The 27913-nt window shown below is 36.4% G+C and overlaps 1 protein-coding gene across 4 annotated transcripts; it reads right to left on the reverse strand.

Moving 5' to 3' along the window:
- Positions 1 to 105: 105 nt before the first annotated feature.
- LOC110797105 (cysteine-rich receptor-like protein kinase 15) lies at positions 106 to 27871 on the reverse strand. 4 transcript variants are annotated; one of them, XM_022002200.2, is made up of 6 exons: positions 26935 to 27871; positions 1726 to 1860; positions 1298 to 1432; positions 968 to 1205; positions 699 to 849; positions 106 to 631 (listed from the first exon to the last, which is right to left on the reverse strand). In XM_022002200.2, the coding sequence occupies exons 1-6, from the start codon at positions 27761 to 27763 to the stop codon at positions 320 to 322; spliced, it is 1800 nt and encodes a 599-aa protein (XP_021857892.2). In that variant the 5' UTR covers positions 27764 to 27871; the 3' UTR covers positions 106 to 319. The 4 variants fall into 4 exon arrangements, with proteins under 4 accessions (XP_021857892.2, XP_056689144.1, XP_056689145.1 ...); XM_056833166.1 differs by lacking the exon at positions 1726 to 1860 and having other exon boundaries at positions 26935 to 27865; XM_056833167.1 differs by lacking the exon at positions 1298 to 1432 and having other exon boundaries at positions 112 to 631; positions 26935 to 27869.
- Between the last annotated feature and the right edge of the window lie 42 nt (positions 27872 to 27913).

The raw sequence follows: 27913 nt of genomic DNA on the forward strand, positions 1-27913 counted from the left end.
AATATTCTTATTTTGCAGGTCGGAGCAGATCGTATCGCAGGCTAGCTACCAGAAACCTCCAAGTCATCTACTTTTTAAATAGGATTTTGAGAAAAATAAATAGTCCAGAAATCAAAAATATATTGGTGATCATTTGGGAAACACAATTATATTAGGCCTCATAGACATGAAATGGAATTAGAAGTTTCTCAAAAACAAAAGTGATAAAGGTCGCAATTTGCGTTCTTTGGAATGTATCTGAAAAACCCAAAGCATTTGAAGAAAAATTGCATTGTGGGGTCAATGATTCTTGAAGACCATTTCTTGATCTAGTTTTTCTTTACCTAGGCTCGAGTTCAGTGATTGAGTCATCATTCGTCGACCACGGTGCTGATGATTGATCAGAACCGATCTCCTTATTTGAAACTCTACTCTTTATGAATAAACCCGGAGCTTCAGGCAACGGAAGACTAACTGAATAACTATCTAGTGTGAGGACTACTGTTTCCATAGTTAGTCTATCATCTACAGATTCTTGAACACATAGCAATCCGAGATGTATACATCTCGTTACTTCGGCCATTGAGCACGAGTCTCTTATGGTTGGATCTACGAATACTGAGGACAAGTCGTTTCTCCACTGTTTCCATGCCTGTATATTTTGATATAAAATTAGGCCAAAATCACCTTTACTTCGATCAAAAAAGAAAAATACTTACATAGCTTATTAGGTCTTGTGCTTCTCCGGATAGATAAAATGAACTATTTTTCTTGCCACTAATTATTTCCAACACTAACACGCCAAAACTGTATACATCTGATTTGTTAGAGATTTGTCCGCACATTGCATACTCGGGAGCCATATAGCCACTGCAAGAGCCATAATTGTTACATAGGACATTCACATTTGATTCAGAAAAAATTTCAACTTTCAAATTGCAAGGTCTAATAGATCCTAATTAAGGAAAAACATTAGAATTATACTCACTATGTTCCAACAATCCTGTTTGTGTTATCTTGGGTTTGATCCACAACAAAAATTCTTGCCATGCCAAAATCTGAAACTTTGGCATTCATGTCAGCATCCAACAAGACATTACTTGCCTTAAGATCTCGATGTATAATTTTTAGTTGAGAATCGTGATGGAGATAAAGCATTCCCCGAGCTATGCCTCTTATAATCTTGTAACGTGTACGCCAGTCAAGTATTCCTTCATTTTCAGGATCTGCACATTATAATTTATAAATATTGATATGACTGGTCGAAAGTTTTAGACGAATCTGCATGATAAAAAGAAACGAAGGAAGTATATTATACCAAAAAGAAAATAGTCAAGGCTCTTGTTGGGCAAATATTCATACACCAGTAACTTTTCTTTCCCTTCAATACAAAATCCCAATAGCCTCACTAAATTCCTATGTTGAAGTTTGGCTACTACTAGATTGAGTACACCTGGCGCAAAAAAAGGAGGGAAATTAGTCATGGAAGGTCACGTGACTTTCAAGTGGAAAAGTCAACGCCGGAGATACGGGTCAACGGTTACAATCCGGCATAAGGTACTATATTACAACATTTTATGTTTTATAAGGTAGTTTCTTACAACATATTTTTTATAAGGTAGTTTTTCACAAAAAATGAATTTTATAAGGTAGTTTCCAACAAATTTGCCTTCAAATAAATAATAACTTAGCCATTATAAAAGGACTCATGGGTGAATTTATAGAGAATTTAATCAGCTTAATTACCAGTTTTAGGAATGTCGTGATACTTCTTAGTTTTCTTGTATTTGGTGCAACAAATGCCTATAACAAGTATTGCCACTATGACGGCCAGTGACGGGACGACAACGGCAACAATCACCTTCGCTGAGATTGTTTGCCCTGCACAGATACATTTTGCACTAAATGATAAACATCAATATTTACGTAAAAATCGGAGGTCAAAGTAAATCTGTGAAGGTCACTCTGCTCAATTACTAGATCTGGTTATTCACTACAAAATTATGCATTATTAGATGTGGATTTTGGGATGAATATTATAAAACCATCTCAAACTTGAGACATATTACTAAAAAATTGTCTCTAAATAAATACTCTATCCGTGTTTAATTAAAAGATACATTCTGATCGACACGTAGTTTTAGGAGATTGAGTTGAATTTATTAAAATAAGATAAAAGTAAGATAATGGTTAAATTATTTATTGTAGTATAAAGATGATGTGAGTAATTGTGGGGAACACAAGAAAGAGGAAAATATTAATTTAATTAGAAATGGAGACCATGACATGCCAAAAAAGGAAAGCGTATCTTTTAATAAAAAACGGTTGATTATAGAAAGTGTATATGTTAATTACATACAGAGAGATCGGAGTATTGAGATGTAATTGTATATGGAGTTTCTAAATTTTTATTTCAATTTTTATAATGGATCGAATTTCAAAAACTACGTCTCCGAATTTCTGAGACCCCTTCTATATTGACTCCCTTTTTCCGTCTCCACTCTTCATTTTGAGACGGATTTGGACTATTTAGTGACGAAAGTCCTCATCTCTTTAAAAATTCTACGTCGTATTTTGTAATGATTGGGACAATCATGTCATAAAAGGGTTACTCTAAAGTTCGATATCTGGAAAAAAGCAGGTCATGGTTCAAGAACGGGTCGATAGTTGGCAGGCCAATAAATGAACCAGGAAAGATAAATTAATGGCACTGGGTCGGTATGCACAAAGTCCTGGGGTGTGTTAGACCGTATTTTTTAGGTAAAGCACGAAAACGCAAAACACAGTTTGACCTAACACGAAAAAACACGTTAAATTGAGTGAAATTAGGCTTAGACACGATGGCCCAGCTCGAGATCAGGTCACATGGGCTTAGGTCGTGCCTGAGATGCACTTTTTGAATTTTAACTCAGTTTGACCCATAATTAGTGGGCTTTGCCTGGATTGGACTCATTCGGGAACAGACATGTTATAACGGATGCAAAGAAAGATTAAATAATGTAATTAAAGAACGCAGAGATTTAACGTGGTTCACTAAAAATGTGTTAGATACGTCCACAAGTAGAGGGGAGGAAAGTTTTATTGATCTTGAGGAGTACAGATTATAGAATACTAATTAACTAGGTTATGGCCTGGAGAGTTTATATGGTACTCTCTTGACAGATCCGGAAAAGCCCAGAAAATAGGCCCAAAATAGATAACCCTAGTCCAAAATAACAGATACCGTAAATTTTCCCTGACCACCCCATTGGGGACCACGTTGCGTGTTAGGTTATGATACATATGACAAAACATAAATCATGCGGAAAACCTTAATGCTAGGAAACATATTATTTACACATAATCATTTAGCATAATTTAGGTGCATACACTTTGTAGCGTGCCCTCCCTAGCTGCGTCCGAACCGAACAATAACAAGAACAATTCTTTAGGACTCCAAGTGTCGTCCCTCCGTAGATAGTCCACAGCACGTCCGGATCCGCCTTAAGATTGGCCAACTAGAATCGCCCTTAAGGTTACTAGGAATTTCGGCTAAATGGTTGCAAGTGTTTGGCTGATTTTTTGCTTCAAAATCTTACATTTGAATACTTCAATATTATTGTGTATAAATCTGTGACCCTAGGCACCTATTTAAAGAGTTTATGGAAAGGACTTATAATCCTATTAGAATACTAGTTTAGTTTAATTTAGAATCCTACTAGGACTCTTATTAAATCAACTTTATCTATTAGGATTAGATTTAATCATATGACGAATCCCGATTGAATTAGGATTCGAGTAACACACACGAGTGGCGCACAAGCAACGCACACCCGCACGTAGGCCTCACGGCCCACGCCGAGCGCATAGCGCTGAGCCCAACTCCTCGCAGCCCCTTTGCTCTGCATGCGCGCCCAGGCCTTGGCTGGGCCTTGGCTTTGCGCTGGACCTGGTCGAGGCTTGGCGTGTGGTTGTTGCGCTTTGGCTTGCTGGGCGATGGCCCGGCTTCGTGTTGGGCCTTCGTCTGGCAGGCCTCGTCCGATGCTAATTCGTACGATACGCTTCCGATTAAATTCTAGATTCCGGAATTTATTTCCGATACGAACAATATTTAATATTTCCGATTCCGGAATTAATTTCCGTTTCGAACAAATATTTAATATTTCCGTTTCCGGAATTATTTTTCGATTCCGATAATATTTCCGATTCTGACAATATTTCTCATTCCGGCAATATTTCCATTTCCGATAATATTTTCCGATACGTACCATGTTTCCGTTTCCGGCAACATCTACGACTTGGATAATATTTATATTTCTGATACGATCCATATTTCCGTTTCCGGCAATATCATCGTTTCCGGAGTATTCATTTACTTGCCTTTGACGATCTTAGCTCCCACTGAAACCATGATCCGTCGATTCCGAATATCAATAGATGGAGTATTTAATTCCATTAAATACTTGATCCGTTTACGTACTATTTGTGTGACCCTACGAGTTTAGTCAAGAGTAAGCTGTGGATTAATATCGTTAATTCCACTTAAACTGAAGCGGCCTCTAGCTAGGCATTCAGCTCACTTGATCTCACTGAATTATTAACTTGTTAATTAATACCGAACCGCATTTATTAGACTTAACATTAAATGCATACTTGCACCAAGGGCATTATTTCCTTCAGTCTCCCACTTGTCCTTAGGGACAAGTGTGCATTTCCTAATTCCTTTGTCGCTCGATGCTTGCTCTTGAACATAAGGTAAGAGATGTCATCCTTATTACGTCCAGAGGTGTTTCTCGGTTTCAGAGTTCAACTGATCAAATAAACAGATAATCATAGCCTATGATTCATCTGAGCACGGCCATGCATTTTACAGTTTCTAGCTCTCCGAGTGGCCTTGTACAACTTTTAGCATCTCATCCCGATTTATGGGAGGACAATCCCAATCTTGCGATCTTGAGATTGGACTTCGTTTGATAGGTGATTACCTGAGCGTTGCCTTTATAGCCTCCTTTTACGGTGCGACGGTTGACAACGTCAAAGTAAGCAGTTCTCAAACAAGTAATCTCAAATCTATCAGGTATTGAGGATTAGTGTCTAATAATTTTAATGAAATTTACTTATGACAGATTTTTATCTCTTACAGTAAAGTTTCATAGGTCTGTCCGATACTAGTCTTCCCAAAGTAAGTATCTATGCAAATGATTACGACATTGCCATGTCCACATAGTTCAAGAAACAGAACTACTAGTCATCTTGCATTCTAGTCGTCTAACGTTTTCTATGCGTCCATCTTTATAGAAAACTCCGACCAGGGACCATTTTCAACTTTTGACATTAAAGTTCACTTGATAGAAATTTCTTAGTCACAGGACTGGTCCTGACAGTCTATCTTGAATATATCGTCAAATTGAAGGGACTCATCATTTAATACTAAACCAAGATTAAATGGAATATGAAAATACATTTCATATATGATAAGTGTTCAACCCCAATGTTTTACAACCATGGGCCTCAAACCCATCTTTAAAACAGTTCATGGAATTCAAAGCTATGCTTAATTTCCAATGCTACAATGCGAGTGTTGCTTCTCACTTGTTGCATAGGTTTAGTTATCATGCTTTGCCAATCTTAATATCCTTTTCGTCGAATGTTCTTCGAGATAGGATGATAAGATCTTTTGAGTTTGTTTATTATGTGATCTAGTCTTTCTTACTTCGATAGTGGTTCTACGCATTTTGTAATGAAGAACCATCAAGTCAGCAGACCTATGATCCACCCAAGTTCAGTGAAGAACTCTTTAACATAAACAACCCTGTTTTATTGCTTCTTAGGCAATAAGTACTTAAACTTCAACTGTTTAGGTTGCTAGTGATGCTTTGTTTGGATTTACTTATCCAAGCAGTTCACAGATATGTGGAAGACTTTCCAGCTGTATCTTAGAACATAGAAATTAATATTTTAATTTCCCACGCAACAACTCATGTTGTCATTTCAAACCACGATGCGTATAGCTCGTCCTTGCCAATGGTTAACTCCAAAGGGATCTTGCTTGATCCTTTGCCAGTGTTTATTAGTGTAGCATCAATCTTTAGCATATCTTTATTTCCTTGAATCAAGAACTATTCCTATGTACCTTTTCAAGTACCATAAGTTTTCTTGATCTCAATCTACTTGATCTTTTGCTTAGACCAATAGAGATTGGTATATGTTCGTCATGCCTAAAGCCATACGATACATTTTTGGCGATCCTCATATTATATTATAGATGATAAATTCTTTCGCAGAATAATTCCCAATTGAATTCTATTCATGTAACTTTAGCTCATCTAGTTTCAGTAGATACTAAATCCAGCTAAATTCTTTGACATATAATATAGGTAAAGAATCTCATCTAGATCCTTTTATGTTTAACTTAGTAAATGCTTATACATAGTTCAAACATTCTTTTACTTAGATTTATTCACATGGGTCGAATATCTCCAATGGAGTATTTCGTGTTTGATTTAGTAAATGCCATTACTTAATCCAAAACAATATTATAAGATTTTTGTAAATAGATCTTAATACCCAGTATGTACTAAGTTTCGCCATGGTCCATTATTGATGAATAATTTCAAATCTAAGTCATTAGCATTTGAATGTTATTTCACAATAGAGAGATATGTGTGTGATACACATAGGACCAATTAAGTTTTATGTACTCCCACTAAACTTCTTATACATCTATAAGAATCATGTACATTTTATGAAACTAAAATACTTATTAGTTTCACTAAAATACATTTCCAATTCCCAATTGCTTGCTTAAATCTGTACTTAGATTTCATAAGCTAGATTTCCTTTTCAAGCATTTATTTGGATCCACAATTCCTATGACATGCTATGTACATAGTTTCTTTCAACATTTGATTGAGGAAGATGTTTTGTCATCCAATTGTCATATGTACCAATATGCAATTGTTGCTTGATTTATAGACTTGAGCATTACGATTATGCATGAGGTTTCAACACAATCCACGCCGTGAATTTGCTTGTAACCTTTAGCAACTAATCTAGCTTAGTGTGTGAACACAATTTCAGGTTTGACTGCAAGTTGTAGGTTTCTTCACTATCTAATAGAAGAATCTCATAGCTCCAGTGACCTGAACTCCATGTTTCTTCATATCTAATAGAAGAATCTCATAGTTTCAGTGACTTGAACTCTATGCCTACTTGGGTATAGAACATCAAACAATAGAATATCAACATCCACTTGAAAGTCCTTTGAATATTCTGTTCTCCTTGAAGCACTTGTAAAGTCTTCTAAGAGATGTCCATTCTTTAAAAGCCACTTCTAAAGTCCTTAAAGAATACGTGTTCGGATTTTCTAAAGCACTTCGAAAAGCCTCCGGAATGTCCGTTTATGTTTGTTGTTCGCCTCGAAGAATTTCGAGGTCTATTTTCTCCCACTTGTCATTTTGGAAATGAATCTCCAAAAGGACATTATTTCGAGCAAACAAACATTATGTTCTCAAAAATTCGTGGTAGAAATAATACCCTTGTGTATCATTTGAATAAATCACAATGAAACATATATCTATACTTGGGCCTTAGTTTGTCGAATAACAAACACTAAGCTCCCACTGAGTTTAGCAACTGTTTAGATATATATTATGAAAAGATATTCTGAAATTACTTTTCAAATAGCTTTGACGGATTTGGTTTAGTTAGGTGGTAGTTGAGCATTTTGTTTTAGAAATTATAGGAAAAGTCTTTATGATTCATCATTGATCGAATCAAGTACCAATTGACTTCGATCATTCCAACTTAGATATGCCATATCTTATGGAGCTAGATCGTGAAATTACAACACACAATCATTGATGATCATTTTCGGTCTCAAGTAATCATCAACATGATCTAACCTAGATCTTTATGATTTCTTGCCAAGTGGATTTTATATACTTCTGAATCTTTGAATTAGCCAAACAGATTCAAACTAATATCACATTGAGTAAATAAACCAATATTGACTCAAATCTAGGTGATATAATAAAGTCATAAAATCTTTCTTTAGCTTTGAACTCTATTGTCTAGGCGTTCTAACAATAGTTCATATCTTTTGTAACTTTCAACAAGTAAGACTAGCTTGTCTTGAATGATCTAGAAATCAATCAACCTTCAAAAGTCCATCAAAATAGAGCTTTTGAATGTTAACTTGTTGACATGGTCTAAGTAACAATGCCAAAGATTAGTAGAACTCATATCAAGAGATTAATTTGAACCTAGTAAAGTTCTTATTGTTAAAGAGTTGTTTGTTTTTATCAAGCATATTGACTCTACCCGTAAATGACCATTTTATCCAAATAAACAAACAAACATTGTTTTTTTCTTTCTTGAATGTGAGTCTTTCTGTGTTTGAAAACAGAAACTTAGGTATGCTGATTATGGAACAAAATAGCCATTAAGTTCCAGCCTTGAAAGGACATAAAACAAACTAGATGACCCTACAACTAATGTAGCATTGCCATGCTTCATTTCCCACTTGTAGGTCGTTAGTGTAGCCTAGCTTCTATTGTTTGATACATATGACAAAACATAAATCATGCGGAAAACCTTAATTCCAGAAAACATATTATTTACACATAATCATTTAGCATAATTTAGGTGCATACACTTTGTAGCGTGCCCTCCCAAGATGCGCCCAACCCGAACAAGAACAAGAACAAGTCTTTAGGACTCCAAGTGTCGTCCCTCCGTAGATAGTCCACAGCACGTCCGGATCCGCCTTAAGATTGGCCAACTAGAATCGCCCTTAAGGTTACTAGGAATTTCGCCTAAATGGCTGCAAGTGTTTCGCTGATTTTTTGCTTCAAAATCTTACCTTTGAATACTTCAATATTATTGTGTATAAATCTGTGACCCTAGGCACCTATTTATAGAGTTTATGGAAAGGACTTATAATCCTATTAGAATACTAATTTAGATTAATTTAGAATCCTACTAGGACTCTTATTAAATAAACTTTATCTATTAGGATTAGATTTAATCATATGACCAATCCCGATTGAATTAGGATTCGAGTAACACACACGAGCGGTGCACAACCACCGCACACCCGCACGTAGGCCTCACGGCCCACGCCGAGCGCACAGCGCTGAGCCCAACTCCTCGCAGCCCCTTTGCTCCGCATGCGCGCCCAGGCCTTGGCTGGGCCTTGGCTTTGCGCTGGGCCTGGTCGAGGCTTGGCGTGTGGTTGTTGCGCTTTGGCTTGCAGGGCGATGGCCCGACTTCGTGCTGGGCCTTCGTCTGGCAGGCCTCGTCCGATGCTAATTCGTACGATACGCTTCCGATTAAATTCTTGATTCCGGAATTTATTTCCGATACGAACATTATTTAATATTTCTGATTCCGGAATTAATTTCGTTTTCGGAATTATTTTCTGATTCCGATAATATTTCCGATTTTGACAATATTTCCGTTTCCGGCAATATTTCCGATTTCGGCAATATTTTCATTTCCGATAATATTTTCCGATACGTACCATGTTTCCGTTTCAAGCAACATCTACGACTTGGATAATATTTATATTTCCGATACGATCCATATTTCCGTTTTCGGCAATATCATCGTTTCCGGAGTATTTATTTACTTGCCTTTGACGATCTTAGCTCCCACTGAAACCAAGATCCGTCGATTCCGAATATCCATAGATGGAGTATTTAATTCCATTAAATACTTGATCCGTTTACGTACTATTTGTGTGACCCTACGGGATCAGTCAAGAGTAAGCTGTGGATTAATATCATTAATTCCACTTAAACTGAAGCGGCCTCTAGCTAGGCATTCAGCTCACTTGATCTCACTGAATTATTAACTTGTTAATTAATACTGAACCGCATTTATTAGACTTAACATTAAATACATACTTGGACCAAGGGAATTATTTCCTTCATTGCGTCCCTGGACCCCTAAACCAGGGGGGTCGCCCCTAGACCCCGACTCGTTGACCGGTAAGTGAGATCCCCGTGATGGGGCGTTGCAGTAAGGGGTTTGACCGATTCAAGGCATTATTCTATCAAATCTCCGCCTTCACTTGAATCCTCTCACAAATAAAAGATATACCAGATGCACCATTATAATGCCAGATGTACCAGAAACTCATATGCCTCATATTTTTCCCTCAAAAGGGCAATAAAAAACTCCTAACATTTAGCAAGTTCAAACAGTGTTGAAACTTGATATGTGGAACCGGCTTAGTGAATATATCGGCTAGATTATCAGCAGTACCCACTTTTTTCACCTTAATTCTCTTCTCACTTCTCAGAAAATGATACCTTGCATAAATGTGCTTAGTCCTCTCATGATGGACTTGATCCTTAGCTAAACAGATTGCAATGATGCTATCACAGTACACTATAGCCTCATCATGATGTAGACCCAAATCACTAACCAAACCTTTCAACCATATTCCATCTTTTGCTGCTTCTGTCAATGCCATGTACTCTGCTTCTATAGTAGACAAAGTCACCGTAAGTTGCAAAGTCGCTTTCCCACTAACAAGTGAACCAGTAAGAATGAAATCATAACTAGACATAAATCTTCTACTGTCAACATGTCCAGCATAATCAGAGTCTGAAAACCCAGTCACTAAACACTCTGTATCACCTCCATAAATGAGACCAACATCAGATGTACCTTTTAGGTACCGAAAAATCCTCTTCACAGCTTGCCAATGCTCCTTTTCAGGTGCACCCATAAACCTACTAACAACACTAACAGACTGTGCCAAATCAGGTCTAGTGCAGACTATTGCATACATCAAGCTTCCTACTGCACTAGCATAGGGAACTCGAGACATGTACTCATTCTCCTCATCAGACTTAGGTGCAAAAGCAATAGACAGATGTGCATTTGCAGCACTAGGAGTATCTATGGGCTTTGCTGTAGATTTGCCAAATCTTGACAAAATCTTCTGAATGTATCCCTTATGTGATAAGAAGAGCTTCTTTTTGCTTCTATCCCTATAAATCTCCATCCCATTATTTTTCAAGCCGCACCCAAATCTTTCATCTCAAACTCAGCACTAAGGAGATCCTTCAAATTCCGAACATCAGACTTGTTCTCTGCAGCTAACAACATATCATCTACATACAAGACCAAATAGATCAATGAACCATTTGTTGCCTTGCTATAGTAGACACAACAATCATACGGACTCCTAGTTTAGCCAATCTCTGTCATATAGCTGTCGAATCTCTTATACCACTGCCTCGGAGACTGCTTTAGTCCATACAAGGACTTCTCCAACTTGCAAACATAATCTTCCTAACCAGGAACCTGAAAACCATCTGGTTGAGTCATTTATATCTCCTCTTCCAGCTCTCCATGCAGAAAAGTTGTCTTCACACCTAGTTATTCAAGCTCCAGATCCTTATGTGCAACTATTGCTAGTAGCACCCTGATGGAAGTGTGTCTGACAACTGGTGAAAAAATCTCATTATAGTCTACTTCATCTCTCTGAGTGAAACCTCTAGCTACTACTCGAGCTTTATACTTGATACCCTTGACAGATGTTTCTCCTTCCTTCTTCTTGTAGACCCATTTACAAGTGACGATCTTTCTATCTTGAGGTCACTTGGTTAATTCCAAGTCTGGTTCTTATGAAGTGATTTCATCTCATCTCCCATTGCAGCAAGCCATTAGGTAGACTCATTACATGTAACTGCTTCTTTTTAGGTGGATGGCTCATCAAAGTCAGGGTCCACCTCTTCAGCAACCTGTAGTGCATAGGCCACCATATCTTCAAAACCATATCTCATGGGAGGCATCCCATAATTAGATATCTTTGATCGATCAAGAGCCAAACTGTGCTGATTCGCTACTGGTAATGAAGAACCTGATGGTTCTTATTCTGACTATGGTTGTTGTAGTTCACACACATCTAGAGTGACTTGCTCCTCCACCTGTTTATCAACACTACCACTTTCTGACACAACAATATACTTCATAGTAGGGTTAAACATAGAATTTTCATCAAAGACTACATTTCTACTTAGTATAGCCCTCTTTTCTGATGGGGACCAGATTCTATACCCTTTAACCCCATCCCCATAACCTACAAATACTCCCTTTTTATCTTGTGGCTCTAATTTACCCTCATTTACATGATAATAAACTGTACAACCAAAAGTTCTTAAATTAGCGTAATCAGCCGGCTTACCAGACCACACCTCAATAGGAGTTTTGAGATGTATACCTGTGTGAGGTCCACGATTTATCAGATAACATGTTGTACTGATTACTTCTGCCCAGAATCTTCTAGTTAGTCCAGCATTAGAAATCATGCATCTAGCTCTCTCCAGAAGTGTCTGATTCATACTTTCTGCTACACCATTCTGCTGGGGTGTATCCCTGACTGTATGATGTCTTGAATTCCCTTCATTCTTGCAAAACTCATCGAACTCAGACCGGCAAAATTCCAGACTATTATCAGTTTGCAGCCTTTTGATCTTCTTCCCTGTTTGATTCTCCACTAATACCTTCCACTGCTTGAAATTCTTAAAGGCTTCACTTTTATGCTTCATAATGAACACCCAAGTCATCCTTGAGAAATCATTAATCATTGCCACAAAATGTATGTAACCCCCTAAAGACTTCACCCAGGAAGCTCCCCAACAATCAGAATGGATGTAATCAAGTGTGCCTTTGTTCTGTGTATACCTTTAGGAAACTTGCTCGATGTAACTTCCCAAAAATACAATGTTCACAAAATACAAGATCTGTGACCTTTTGACCACAAAAAATATCCTCTTTTGACAGAATTTGCATCCCTCTTGCACCCATGTGACCAAGCCTCATATGTCATAACTTGGTCATATTTTCCTTATCAATTTCCGAGGATGCAACAGCAACAGAACATGATAACGTAGAACCTTGAAGAAAATACAAGGTACCACGTTTTACACCTTTCAGAACCACATTTGAACCTTGCAGACATGTAGAACTCCACCTTCACCTTGAAAACTGAAACCCTTGTTGTCTAACATACTCAAAGAAATAAGATTCTATGTCATAAGTGGAACATGCCTAACATCATTCAATGTGCAGAATTTATCATCATGTATCCAAATTTTCATCGAGCCTACTCCAACCGCCTTACAAACAGAACTATTAGCCATAGAAATATTGCCACTGTCTACTTGCTCGTAGGTTGTAAATCACTCCCTGCGCGGACATATATGGTAAGACTCTCCAGAATCAAGGATACACACATCATTGTGAAGTGTGTGCTCATCAGCAACTAAAGCAATATCCTCTTCAGAATTGGCATCAGCTACTACAGTAGTACCTGGCGATTTATCCTGTTGCCTCTTCTTCTTGGGACAATCAGATTTCTAGTGTTCCTTTTCCTTACAGTAATTATAAACATCATTAGGTTAAGGACCCTTAGAAACTGGTTTCTTAAATTTCTTTTTCCCCGAATTTCCATGCCCATAACTCGCACTCGCTAGTAACCCAGCAGCCTGATTATGTGTACCTCACCCTATGGCGCAGCTCTCTAGTGTGGAGGGACTATCTAACCTCCTCTAGAGAAATACTATCTCTACCAACGATAAACGATTGCACGAAATTTTCATACGATAATGGTAAGAAAATAATAGAATTAAAGCAACATCCTCATCTTCAATTTTAACATTAATATTACGCAATTCTAATAAAATTATGTTTAATTGATCTAAGTGATCTCGGAGAGGCGTACCTTCCTGCATTCGCAGAATGAACATATGTTGCTTCAAAAGCAACTTATTAGTTAAAGACTTTTTCATATACAGACTCTCGAGCTTAACCCACAAACCTTGCTCGGCTTCCTCCTCCTCGACCTATGTGATGATATCTTCAGCAAGGCACAACAAAATCGTCAAGTGTGCCTTCTCCTCCATAACGGCCATCTCATTGGTGATTGGATCTGCCGGCGTCCTAGCAAGCGGCGCCCACATCCCTTGTTGTTTCAACAACGTTTGCATCTTGATTCACCATAAACTGAAACTATTACTCCCGGCAAATTTCTAGACCTTCACGTTAATACCAGACATCTTTCTCCATGAAATTTCAAATCCTAGAACAGATCCGGCTCTGATACTATTTTGTTATAACGGATGCAAAGAAAGATCAAATAATGTAATTAAAGAACGTAGAGATTTAACGTGGTTCACTAACAATGTGTTAGCTACGTCCACGGGCAGAGGGGAGGAAAGTTTTATTGATCTTGAGGAGTACAAATTACATAATACCAACTAGGTTATGACCTGGAGAGTTTATATAGTACTCTCTAGATAGATGCGGAAAAGCCCAGAAAATAGGCCCAACCCTAGTTCAGAATAACAGATACCATAAATTTTACGCCGAACCCCCATCGGGGACCACGTTGCGTCCCCGAACCCCTAAACAGGGGCTTCACCCCTAGACTCCGACTCGCTGACAGGGCAGCAAGATTCCCTTGTTGGGGTGTTGCAGTAAGGGGTTTGGCCGATTCAAGGCCTTATTCTAACAAGATATGTGGGCTCTACCCGAAGTACACTACGGGCCGAAGCCATCTTTAGAAAATTATCGCCTCAGCGGATCAGTGTGGCTTACAGTGTCTACTAACAAATACAATGGCCATTTTTTAGGCAAACTGTCTTGGCTAATGAAAAAGGAAGCGGGTGAACTAGTACGTCACATTTTAGTGTAAGAAGGGATATCTTAGAAGGACAATGTAACATTTTTTTCTTGGACATGAAAGCATTTGACTACAATGATAGCTACTTGAATGAAACTGGAATACAGAGCCAAAAAAAACTTACCTCTAGTGTAAATAGAATTACTGGCGGAAGACGGTTGTGGAGGTGGTGGCAACGGCTGAGGTATTGGCGAAAGCGATGTAAAATCAAAGATTTGATATATCTCTTACTGGACAACACAACTAGCTTGCCAATATCCTGAACCCTGACCCACTGAGAAAGTATTTTCGCATATCTGATATGTGCATGCAAATGCATATCATAGCAAAAGACAAAATAGGAAAAAGAAAAAAAAATTGAATGGTACTTTTTTTTTCAGAATGTTACCTTTTTTTTAACACGAATGGTGCTTCCTTTTTTCCCTATTTTGTGTTTTAGCTATTTTTCTTTTGCTCTGATATGTGTGTTGTCACACAACATTTTAGTGGTGGTTCCTCCACTTGAATTAGCAATCACGAACCAGATATGTGAAAATACTTCCTCCTGGCCCACCTCCAACTTCGAATTACCATTTTCCAGCAAATATTACGATCACTAGGGACTTATCTAATTAATTTTAATTCTATTCAATCACTATTTCCGGGAGCTTATTCAAGTGGCAGACTTCTGGGCGGCAAAAACAATGCTTTTATTTATTTATTTATTTCTATGTCGATTTGGTTTCCGTCTTTTGACTCTGTCCTTCCATTTGTTAGGGATGTTCAAAATCCGACCGGGATAGGATAAAACCGGTCTAGCTCGGCCTAGACCTAAAAAAGTTTGATCCGAACTTCGGTCCATAAATTTTCTTTTTCCCGGTTTTGATTCAAACCGGGTCCCGTCTAGTCCAGCTTTTGTTTAGTGTACTCCTTACCCCTCATCATCCACAAGGATGAGTTATTTTTGTCCTTTCTAAGAGTCTAACCTGGATTTTTTCCTTTTAAAAAAATAATATTAAAATCAATTTAGTTTTTTTAAAAAAAATATTTTTTCTAATTAAAGAAACCACTAACCGGCCATTATACACTGAGATGTTCGATTCATACGGTTGAATTATAACAAAAGTGTTCGACAGATCGAATACTATGTACGTAGTAACATAAGGGGGTTCTTAAACGACGCCCGCGTTTTCTTAAAAACGCCCACATTTAATGCAAGAAATTACGATTTGGTCCTTTTAATATTCAACCCCTCCAAAACAACAACAACAACAACAACAATAATAATAAAATTAAAAATTAAAAAAAAAAAATTTATAATAGGAGGTGCCTTTGGGATTTCTGTCAGAGGAAGGGAGAGATCGATCTCCGTCCTGCAAACCTTCTTGTCTACTCTTAGGACAAAGGGAAAAATGTATGCTTAGATGTCATAGGTATCTCTTCATTCACCGGGCCAGGAGTTAATGCTTTTCCTCCTGGGGTTGCTGTCGCTAATGTTGTTGCCATGGAGAAGAAGAAGTATGAAGCGAAGTGCATAGACAAAGGATATGGTTTTATCGCTTTTGCTTTCTCCACCTTTGGAGAACTAGGGAGTGATGCCCTCGAGTTCATGGCTAGGGTCTCACGGGTTGCTCAGAGTAACACGGCTGCTGCTAACATTCGTTCTTTCTTTTTCATCGTTTGTGTTTTGCTTTGAATAAGGGTGTCGGAGCCCAAGTAGTGGCTAGGCTCCCATCCAACTTTGTGTAATCGCTTCTTTATAATAATAATAATAATAATAATAATAATAATAATAATAATAATAATAATAATAATAATAATAATAATAATAATAATAATAATAATAATAAAATAAAACAAAATAAAATAAAATAAAATAAAATAAAATAAAATTAATAATAATAATAATAGCATGAATTATGAAAATAAATAAAATAAAAGAACCTGTAAATTCAATTTGTGTTTACATCTGCCCTTCTTTGGATCACATCATATATATATATATATATATATATATATATATATATATATATATATATATATATATATATATATATATATATATATATATATATATATATATATATATATATATATAATATTTGCTGAAATAGTAGAGCGTCACATAATAAATCTAACGGTTTCCGCCAATGAAAAATAATATTTCTAATTTATTTTTAAATAAACAAACTTGAGTGCGACATAGATAATTAATTAGACGCCACATAGATATTTTAATTAATTAATTACAAATATATACAACTCCATCCAAAATCAAACACTCTAAATTTTTTTTTAAAAAATCGTAAAATAAAATTAATCCAAAATCTAACACTAACCTAAAATAAAATTCAACCTAAAGTCAAACATTAATCCAAAATTAGAACATCACGTAAGAAACCTAATAGTTTCAGCTAATGAAAAATAAGATTTCTAATATATTTTTGAATTAAAAAAATCAAGTGCCATGTAGATAATTAACTAGGTGCCACATAGATATATTAACTAAAATATACAAACTCAATCCAACATCAAACGCTTTAATAATTAAAGAATAAATAAAAAATAAAATTCATCCAAAATCAAACACTAATTTAAAATAAAATTCAATCCAAAATCAAACACTAATCCAATATTAGAGCGGCACGTAGGAAATCTAATGGATTTCAAAATTGTTTTTGATATAAAAAAGTTGAGTGTCACGTAGATAAATAATTAGGTGCCACGTAGATATTTTTATTAATTAATTACTAATATTACACATATACAACTTCATCCAAAATCAAACACTCTAATAATAAAAAATTAATCTAAAATGAAATTCATTCCAATATCAAAAACTAATATAATCTAATATATAGATAAATTAGTTGGTATATATAAGAGTATTAATTTAACTTCACAATTTAATAGGATCCGTGCATCGCACAGGCTAAAATCTAGTCAATCACTAAACAAGAGGCAAAAACAAAGACGAACAATTAAGACCTAAAAAATTGAGTAGTACAAATTAAGAGAAAGAAACGAAACGACATTAGACCCTGCGACGATTATCAGGGTACTTGTTAGGAATACTAGATAACAATCTAGACAAAGCACACACAATATAAATAACGTGGTATACCCACGTGCCAACTTGTATTATATTATTAATCAAAACCGTTATTAATAATACAATCAATCAACCTCACAGGTGTTTCTCTCAAACTATGCTCAAGCTCATGATCACAAGCATATCAATTATAATGGTATATAAGTCCCTACTTATATACCCCAACTTCATAACCCTAGTCATAGTATTAGAAAACACAATATTACTAGAATATTACAATTTAAGAGAAACAAATATACTAACAAATATATCCCTAAAATATAACTCGTAAAATAGGAATACAATAATATATCTCCTAAATAAATATCTAGTAATATAATACAACTGAAACTCATTGCCATATTGGGTTTAATATTTACAATTCCTCCCCTTCAACCTAATATGATCCCACAACTGATTTAGCGGTCACCATTACCTTTGTCCATCCGATCTCCCCTCGAACAAGAACATCTCCATTTAACACAAATAGATTTCTTTTATTCTTCCAACCTTTGAGTATCACCGAACCTTTTTTAGTGACCTAGAGACTACTGTTGTTCACCATAACAGTATAACCCAAACCATCTAATCCACCAAATGAAATTAGATTCCTTTCTAGCTTTGGTACGTACCTCACTTCACCTAACTTCTGAACACGACCATTGCAAAGTTTTACCACAACCTCACCAATGCCGTCAAATTTTAACTTCTTACCATCAGGTAAAGTAACCATCTCCCCTTTACACTCTTCATAAGATGAGAACCATTCCCTCCTAGCACATATGTGATGAGAACTTCCTGAGTGAAGCACCCAACCGTTTTTTGGCCCCTTATCTTCTTGAGCCAAAAGAGCATCACCAACATCATTATCATCTCCTTCCGCATATGAAACACGTCTCTTCTCGCGAGTTTTCTTCAAATCCTTCAAGTATTCTTTTTCTTTAGGACACATAGTTTGTATATGACCCAACTTTCCACAATCGAAACACTTAATATTAGGGTTATGTTTCTTACCAAATTTTTTTCTCTTGTCACGTGCATCTACCACGAATGGTCCTCCATCCGATGAGTCACCCGGTCCTTGCTTCATCAATTTTTCGTTCTCTAGAAGAACAACAATAATCTCTTCCAAAGCCAACTTCGTTTTCCCCACCAACAATGAAGTAATCAGAGTATTATACTTCTTTGGTAGAGACACAAGTAGAAATATAGCTTTGTCCTCATCCTTTAATTTTTCATCCAAATTATTCAGGTGGTTGATCAAGCCATTGAAACGATTCAGATGATCTCTCAAACTCCATCTTCTTCCATCTCCAGTCCAAACAAATCTTTCTTGAGAAATAACTTGTTGGCCAAAGACTTGGACTGGTATGTCTTTGTCAACTTCTCCCACAAACTTTTAGGGTTATCTTCCTCAAGAACATCATACTTAATTTCCGGTGCAAAGGCCAACTGGATTGTCGATGCCACAGGTAACTTTATGTCTTCTCGCTTTGCCATTTCTACTTCGGTAGGCTTCTTGTCTTCAAGGGTTCCATACAACCCTTGTTGGATTAGGAGATCTTTCACCGTGCTCTGCCACAAGGCAAAATTGTTCCTTCCATTGAACAATTGAATCTCGAACCTTCCACCAAATTTCTCCATCACGAACCTTAGCTCTTGATAATACTTGTTAGGAATAGTACAAATAACAATCTAGACAAAGCACACACAATATAAATAACGTGGTATACCCACGTCCCAACTTATATTATTAATCAAAACCGTTATTAATAATACAATCAATCAAGCTCACAGGTGTTTCTCTCAAACTATGATCAAGCTTAGGATCACAAGCATATCAATTATAATGGTATATAAGTCCCTACTTATATACCCCAACTTCCTAACCCTAGTTCTAGTATTAGGAAACACAATATTACTAGAATATTACAATTTAGGAGAAACAAATATACTAACAAATATATCTCTAAAATAAAACTCGTAAAATAGGAATACAATAATATATCTCCTAAATAAATATCTAGTAATATAATAGAACTGAAACTCATTGCCATATTGGGTTTAATATTTACAATTCCTCCCCTTCATCCCAATAGGATCGCACAACTTATTTAGCGGTCACCATTACCATTGTCCATCCGATAATGCCTCCCCTCGAACAAGAACATCTCCATCTAACACAAATAGATTTCTTTTATTCTTCCAACCTTTCAGTATCACCGAACCTTTTTTAGTGACCTAGAGACTACTGTTGTTCACCATAACAGTATAACCCAAACCATCTAATCCACCAAATGAAATTAGATTCCTTTCTAGCTTTGGTACGTACCTCACTTCACCTAACTTCTGAACACGACCATTGCAAAGTTTTACCACAACCTCACCAATGCCGTAAAATTTTAACTTCTTACCATCAGGTAAAGTAACCATCTCCCCTTCACACTCTTCATAAGATGAGAACCATTCCCTCCTAGCACATATGTGATGAGAACTTCCTGAGTGAAGCACCCAACCGTTTTTTGGCCCCTTATCTTCTTGAACCAAAAGAGCATCACCAACATCATTATCATCTCCTTCCGCATATGAAACACGTCTCTTCTCGCGAGTTTTCTTCAAATCCTTCAAGTATTCTTTTTCTTTAGGACACATAGTTTGTATATGACCCAACTTTCCACAATTGAAACACTTAATATTAGGGTTATGTTTCTTACCAAATTTATTTCTCTTGTCACGTGCATCTACCACGAATGGTCCTCCATCCGATGAGTCACCCGGTCCTTGCTTCATCAATTTTTCGTTCTCTAGAAGAACAACAATAATCTCTTCCAAAGCCAACTTCGTTTTCCCCACCAACAATGAAGTAATCAGAGTATTATACTTGTTTGGTAGAGACACAAGTAGAAATATAGCTTTGTCCTCATCCTTTAATTTTTCATCCAAATTATTCAGTTGGTTGATCAAGCCATTGAAACGATTCAGATGATCTCTCAAACTCCATCTTCTTCCATCTCCAGTCCAAACAAATCTTTCTTGAGAAATAACTTGTTGGCCACAGACTTGGACTGGTATGTCTTTGTCAACTTCTCCCACAAACTTTTAGGGTTATCTTCCTCAAGAGCATCATACTTAATTTCCGGTGCAAGGGCCAACTGGATTGTCGATACCGCACGTAACTTTATGTCTTCTCGCTTTACCATTTCTACTTCGGTAGGCTTCTTGTCTTCAAGGGTTCCATACAACCCTTGTTGGATTAGGAGATATTTCACCGTGCTCTGCCACAAGGCAAAATTGTTCCTTCCATTGAACAATTGAATCTCGAACCTTCCACCAAATTTCTCCATGACGAACCTTAGCTCTTGATACTACTTGTTAGGAATAGTACAAATAACAATCTAGACAAAGCACACACAATATAAATAACGTGGTATACACACGTCCCAACTTATATTATTAATCAAAACCGTTATTAATAATACAATCAATCAAGCTCACAAGTGTTTCTCTCAAACTATGATCAACCTTAGGATCACAAGCATATCAATTATAATGGTATATAAGTCCCTACTTATATACCCCAACTTCCTAACCCTAGTTCTAGTATTAGAAAACACAATATTACTAGAATATTACAATTTAGGAGAAACCAATATACTAACAAATATATCCCTAAAATAAAACTCGTAAAATAGGAATACAATAATATATCTCCTAAATAAATATCTAGTAATATAATACAACTGAAACTCATTGCCATATTGGGTTTAATATTTATAATTCCTCCCCTTCATCCCAATATGATCGCACAACTGATTTAGCGGTCACCATTACCGTTGTCCATCCGATAATGCCTCCCCTCGAACAAGAACATCTCCATCTAACACAAATAGATTTCTTTTATTCTTCCAACCTTTCAGTATCACCGAACCTTTTTTTAGTGACCTAGAGACTACTGTTGTTCACCATAACAGTATAACCCAAACCATCTAATCCACCAAATGAAATTAGATTCCTTTCTAGCTTTGGTACGTACCTCACTTCACCTAACTTCTGAACACGACCATTGCAAAGTTTTACCACAACCTCACCAATGCCGTAAAATTTTAACTTCTTACCATCCGGTAAAGTAACCATCTCCCCTTCACACTCTTCATAAGATGAGAACCATTCCCTCCTAGCACATATGTGATGAGAACTTCCTGAGTGAAGCACCCAACCGTTTTTTGGCCCCTTATCTTCTTGAACCAAAAGAGCATCACCAACATCATTATCATCTCCTTCCGCATATGAAACACGTCTCTTCTCGCAAGTTTTCTTCAAATCCTTCAAGTATTCTTTTTCTTTACGACACATAGTTTGTATATGACCCAACTTTCCACAATCGAAACACTTAATATTAGGGTTATGTTTCTTACCAAATTTATTTCTCTTGTCACGTGCATCTACCACGAATGGTCCTCCATCCGATGAGTCACCCGGTCCTTGCTTGATCAATTTTTCGTTCTCTAGAAAAACAACAATAATCTCTTCCAAAGCCAACTTCGTTTTCCCCACCAACAATGAAGTAATCAGAGTATTATACTTCTTTGGTAGAGACACAAGTAGAAATATAGCTTTGTCCTCATCCTTTAATTTTTCATCCAAATTATTCATTTGGTTGATCAAGCCATTGAAACGATTCAGATGATCTCTCAAACTCCATCTTCTTCCATCTCCAGTCCAAACAAATCTTTCTTGAGAAATAACTTGTTGGCCAAAGACTTGGACTGGTATGTCTTTGTCAACTTCTCCCACAAACTTTTAGAGTTATCTTCCTCAAGAACATCATACTTAATTTCCGGTGGAAGGGCCAACTAGATTGTCGATGCCGCACGTAACTTCATGTCTTCTCGCTTTGCCATTTCTACTTCGGTAGGCTTCTTGTCTTCAAGGGTTCCATACAACCCTTGTTGGATTAGGAGATCTTTCACCGTGCTCTGCCACAAGGCAAAATTGTTCCTTCCATTGAACAATTGAATCTCGAACCTTCCACCAAATTTCTCCATGACGAACCTTAGCTCTTGATACTACTTGTTAGGAATAGTACAAATAACAATCTAGACAAAGCACACACAATATAAATAACGTGGTATACCCACGTCCCAACTTATATTATTAATCAAAACCGTTATTAATAATACAATCAATCAAGCTCACAGGTGTTTCTCTCAAACTATGATCAAGCTTATGATCACAAGCATATCAATTATAATGGTATATAAGTCCCTACTTATATACCCCAACTTCCTAACCCTAGTTCTAGTATTAGAAAACACAATATTACTAGAATATTACAATTTAGGAGAAACCAATATACTAACAAATATATCCCTAAAATAAAACTCGTAAAATAGGAATACAATAATATATCTCCTAAATAAATATCTAGTAATATAATACAACTGAAACTCATTGCCATATTGGGTTTAATATTTATAATTCCTCCCCTTCATCCCAATATGATCGCACAACTGATTTAGCGGTCACCATTACCGTTGTCCATCCGATAATGCCTCCCCTCGAACAAGAACATCTCCATCTAACACAAATAGATTTCTTTTATTCTTCCAACCTTTCAGTATCACCGAACCTTTTTTTAGTGACCTAGAGACTACTGTTGTTCACCATAACAGTATAACCCAAACCATCTAATCCACCAAATGAAATTAGATTCCTTTCTAGCTTTGGTACGTACCTCACTTCACCTAACTTCTGAACACGACCATTGCAAAGTTTTACCACAACCTCACCAATGCCGTAAAATTTTAACTTCTTACCATCCGGTAAAGTAACCATCTCCCCTTCACACTCTTCATAAGATGAGAACCATTCCCTCCTAGCACATATGTGATGAGAACTTCCTGAGTGAAGCACCCAACCGTTTTTTGGCCCCTTATCTTCTTGAACCAAAAGAGCATCACCAACATCATTATCATCTCCTTCCGCATATGAAACACGTCTCTTCTCGCAAGTTTTCTTCAAATCCTTCAAGTATTCTTTTTCTTTACGACACATAGTTTGTATATGACCCAACTTTCCACAATCGAAACACTTAATATTAGGGTTATGTTTCTTACCAAATTTATTTCTCTTGTCACGTGCATCTACCACGAATGGTCCTCCATCCGATGAGTCACCCGGTCCTTGCTTGATCAATTTTTCGTTCTCTAGAAAAACAACAATAATCTCTTCCAAAGCCAACTTCGTTTTCCCCACCAACAATGAAGTAATCAGAGTATTATACTTCTTTGGTAGAGACACAAGTAGAAATATAGCTTTGTCCTCATCCTTTAATTTTTCATCCAAATTATTCATTTGGTTGATCAAGCCATTGAAACGATTCAGATGATCTCTCAAACTCCATCTTCTTCCATCTCCAGTCCAAACAAATCTTTCTTGAGAAATAACTTGTTGGCCAAAGACTTGGACTGGTATGTCTTTGTCAACTTCTCCCACAAACTTTTAGGGTTATCTTCCTCAAGAACATCATACTTAATTTCCGGTGGAAGGGCCAACTAGATTGTCGATGCCGCACGTAACTTCATGTCTTCTCGCTTTGCCATTTCTACTTCGGTAGGCTTCTTGTCTTCAAGGGTTCCATACAACCCTTGTTGGATTAGGAGATCTTTCACCGTGCTCTGCCACAAGGCAAAATTGTTCCTTCCATTGAACAATTGAATCTCGAACCTTCCACCAAATTTCTCCATGACGAACCTTAGCTCTTGATACTACTTGTTAGGAATAGTACAAATAACAATCTAGACAAAGCACACACAATATAAATAACGTGGTATACCCACGTCCCAACTTATATTATTAATCAAAACCGTTATTAATAATACAATCAATCAAGCTCACAGGTGTTTCTCTCAAACTATGATCAAGCTTATGATCACAAGCATATCAATTATAATGGTATATAAGTCCCTACTTATATACCCCAACTTCCTAACCCTAGTTCTAGTATTAGGAAACACAATATTACTAGAATATTACAATTTAGGAGAAACCAATATACTAACAAATATATCCCTAAAATATAACTCGTAAAATAGAAATACAATAATATATCTCCTAAATAAATATCTAGTAATATAATACAACTGAAACTCATTGCCATATTGGGTTTAATATTAACAGTACTGTTGATGTCAAAAAAAGAAGAAGATTATCAGGGTCCTAGGAAAGGGCTAACGACGTAGGAACAAGCGTAGGTAACAAAGAATTTCGACAAACAGGGCAAGAACCGCTAAGAACACCGTGCATAGCAATTGCGCGCACAAGATCTCCGCGGAGGCTGTGTCGTCGGCGCAATGTCCGTGTGTGGCCACGTATGTTCTTCTATATGTTTTTTTTAGTTTTTTTTGTTATTTATTATTATTAATATTATTTGTTATTACTATGGTGGTTGTTTTTATTTTTTTTATTTTAATTCCCATCCAACTTTATATAACACGTTTACACAACAATAATAATAATAATTATTATTATTATTATTGTTATTACTATTATTACTGTTATTATTATTATTACCAAGTATTATTATTTAGTATTATTATCATTATCAATGGAGGGGAATAATAAAAAGGGAAAAATCGTATTTTCCTCCTTTAAATATTGGCGTTTTTAAAATATGCGGACATTAAATAACGATACACTAAAATAAAGGTTGAATTATACACTGATATACTCGATTCATACCGTTGAACTATACACTGATATACTTAATTCATACAGATCGAATATTATGTGGGATTGTGGGTAGTAACTTTATTGTTGGACATGCCGAATATTAGTTACGTTTTTGTCTTTTTCGGACAATGTAACATTTATATTTGTGTTATTCGGACAATGGAACATTTATATTTGGAAAATTAAATATTGGCGGCTTACATTGGATGAACTGACCGCCATCTACCTGTAAATTCGAAGTTTATGTAAAAATTGACGTACCATTAGAATTTTGGTTCTGATGTCTAAGACAGTTAGTAGGAAAGATCAATTGTGGTTTATGAATTTGTAAGTAGTTTCTTGTCTTCTCTTTTTTTGAGAGGGTCCAACATAGTTGATTCGTCTCTAGTTGAGTTAACATGGTTGTAGAGGACCAGCGAAATAAGCACCCCATACCCACTTTAAAAAATAAAAAAAAATTGGAAACATGGCCCACCTTCAAATAAATGTGTAAAAGTGTTGTGAACTTGTTATATACTGTCATTTCTAATATAAATATTGTCATTGTTGTATATATACTGTCATTGTTGTATTAAAATCCTGTCACAATCACCCAAAAAAAGGAAATTATGTATACAACTGTAATGAAATATAAAAAGTAAAGAGACCATTTAAATGAATGGATAAAATTGTTGCATATTAAATGAATGGGTAAAAAAGTATGTATACAAGTGTTATATAAGTTTTGTCATCGTTTGCATAAATATTGTCATTGTTGTATTAAAATACTGTCATTGTTGTACTAATTACTGTCATTTTTGCTCATATGTAGTACTTTGTTTGACTTTTCAACTCATGAGATGAAATTAACATTTTGCCCCGGGTATGGAGTAATTGTGCCGCTGGTTACCAGCGATGTAGCCTCCCTCCATGGTTGTAATTGTTTTGGTGGTTAACATTATTCTTGCTTGCTTACCAAAAAAATTGCTCCGTATATAATTGTTGGTCAGATTAAATATTACTTACGTTTTTGTCTTATTCGGACAATGTAACATTTATATTTGTCTTATTCAGACAATGTAACATTATACTATCCGTCACACATTAGTTGTTACATTTTTTTTTCGTTCGTCCCAGATTAGTTGTTATATTTCTAAATTAGGAATGAGCCCACAATTATTATATTGTCTCTCTTCCCACTAAACTTTTTATTATCACCACACCATCTCTCATTCAATTAAAAAGAAAATACCTACTAATTCCTAACCCATCTACTTTTTCAATAAAATAACAATTGATAACCAAACAACCACTTATCACTTAAATCTTTATGCAAAGATAAGTGTAATAACTAATCTGGGACGGAGGGAGTATGTGTGTTATTCGGACAATGGAACATTTATATTTGGAAAATTAAATATTGGCGGCTTACATTGGATGAACTAAACGCCATCTACCTGCTGTAAGTTCGAAATTTAGGTAAAAATTGACGTACCACTAGAGTTGGTTGAATCACTAGAAGGTTGCGGTGCTGGTGGCGCTGCTGCTGGCGGTGCTGGTGGCAGCGACGATAAGTTAAAGAAAGGATAAAACTCATAACGTACAACACAGCTAGGCAGCAAAACTCGTGCACCCTGAGTCATCCTAAACTGCGCAATACCATTTTCCAAGCATCTATAACAATCATCGTTGCCCAAGTCTGGTGTACATTGCCCCAAACCATATATTGTTTGAAAAATTGTATAATTTGCAAAATCTGTTGCAAATTTCTTTTGTGACCCTCCAGAGGCAGCCCGAACTGAAATATCATTGATCAGCAAATTATCCCGAATTTCCTTAAATCGGGTTGTATTACCCGTTATATTATACATATTTGGAGCCATCACCGCTATAGTGTCATCCATTGTACCGTAAAATGACTGGTTTGAATACCTTACCATACAATAGTCGTACCATATGACGGCAACTTTTTGGATTGGGCAGTATGTTCGGAGGTCGATGGTGGCCGTTGTAACGCAGTCGTGGCACGCGCTGGCGTTCACGTCCCCTTGACAGAGGAAATGGCCGTAAACAGGCTCGTTTGCGGAGGTGCCGTTATTTGAAACGGCGTGATAGTAGCCGGAGGGGTTGGTGGCGTTGGAGGAGAGGTAACGAAAGAGGGTGTTGAGATTGGCTTGATATTGGCTGTTGTTGGTGAACAAGGTGTTGTTTGAGCAGACACGGTTAAACCCTGTTTGAGCGTTTGTTGATGTGGAAATCATCAATAGAGTAAGTGCCATACATAATGAAAACAATACAGAAGACCAACTTTTTTTTGGAGTCATATTTTTTTTTAATTTTCTGGCTTGAAATAACAAATTCACAAAAGCATGATAATTATACTACAACGTATGGATATAAAAAGTCCTAGAAACTAAGATAAGTGTAGCAACTATCACAGGGTTTCTAACATTTGTAGCTGATGTGGCTCGATT

The sequence above is a fragment of the Spinacia oleracea genome, chromosome 6 (assembly GCF_020520425.1).
Source record: "Spinacia oleracea cultivar Varoflay chromosome 6, BTI_SOV_V1, whole genome shotgun sequence".
Classification (NCBI taxonomy): Eukaryota; Viridiplantae; Streptophyta; class Magnoliopsida; order Caryophyllales; family Amaranthaceae; genus Spinacia; species Spinacia oleracea.

Excerpts from the sequence above, each read along its gene's own strand:
- LOC110797105 (XM_022002200.2), bottom strand. The coding sequence starts at position 27,763 with ATGACTCCAAAAAAAAGTTGGTCTTCTGTATTGTTTTCATTATGTATG. Across the intron at positions 1,861-26,934 it reads TGATTCAACCAACTCTAGTG|GGCAAACAATCTCAGCGAAG; the intron begins GTACGTCAATTT and ends GTATCTGTGCAG. Across the intron at positions 850-967 it reads AACAGGATTGTTGGAACATA|TGGCTATATGGCTCCCGAGT; the intron begins GTGAGTATAATT and ends TGGCTCTTGCAG.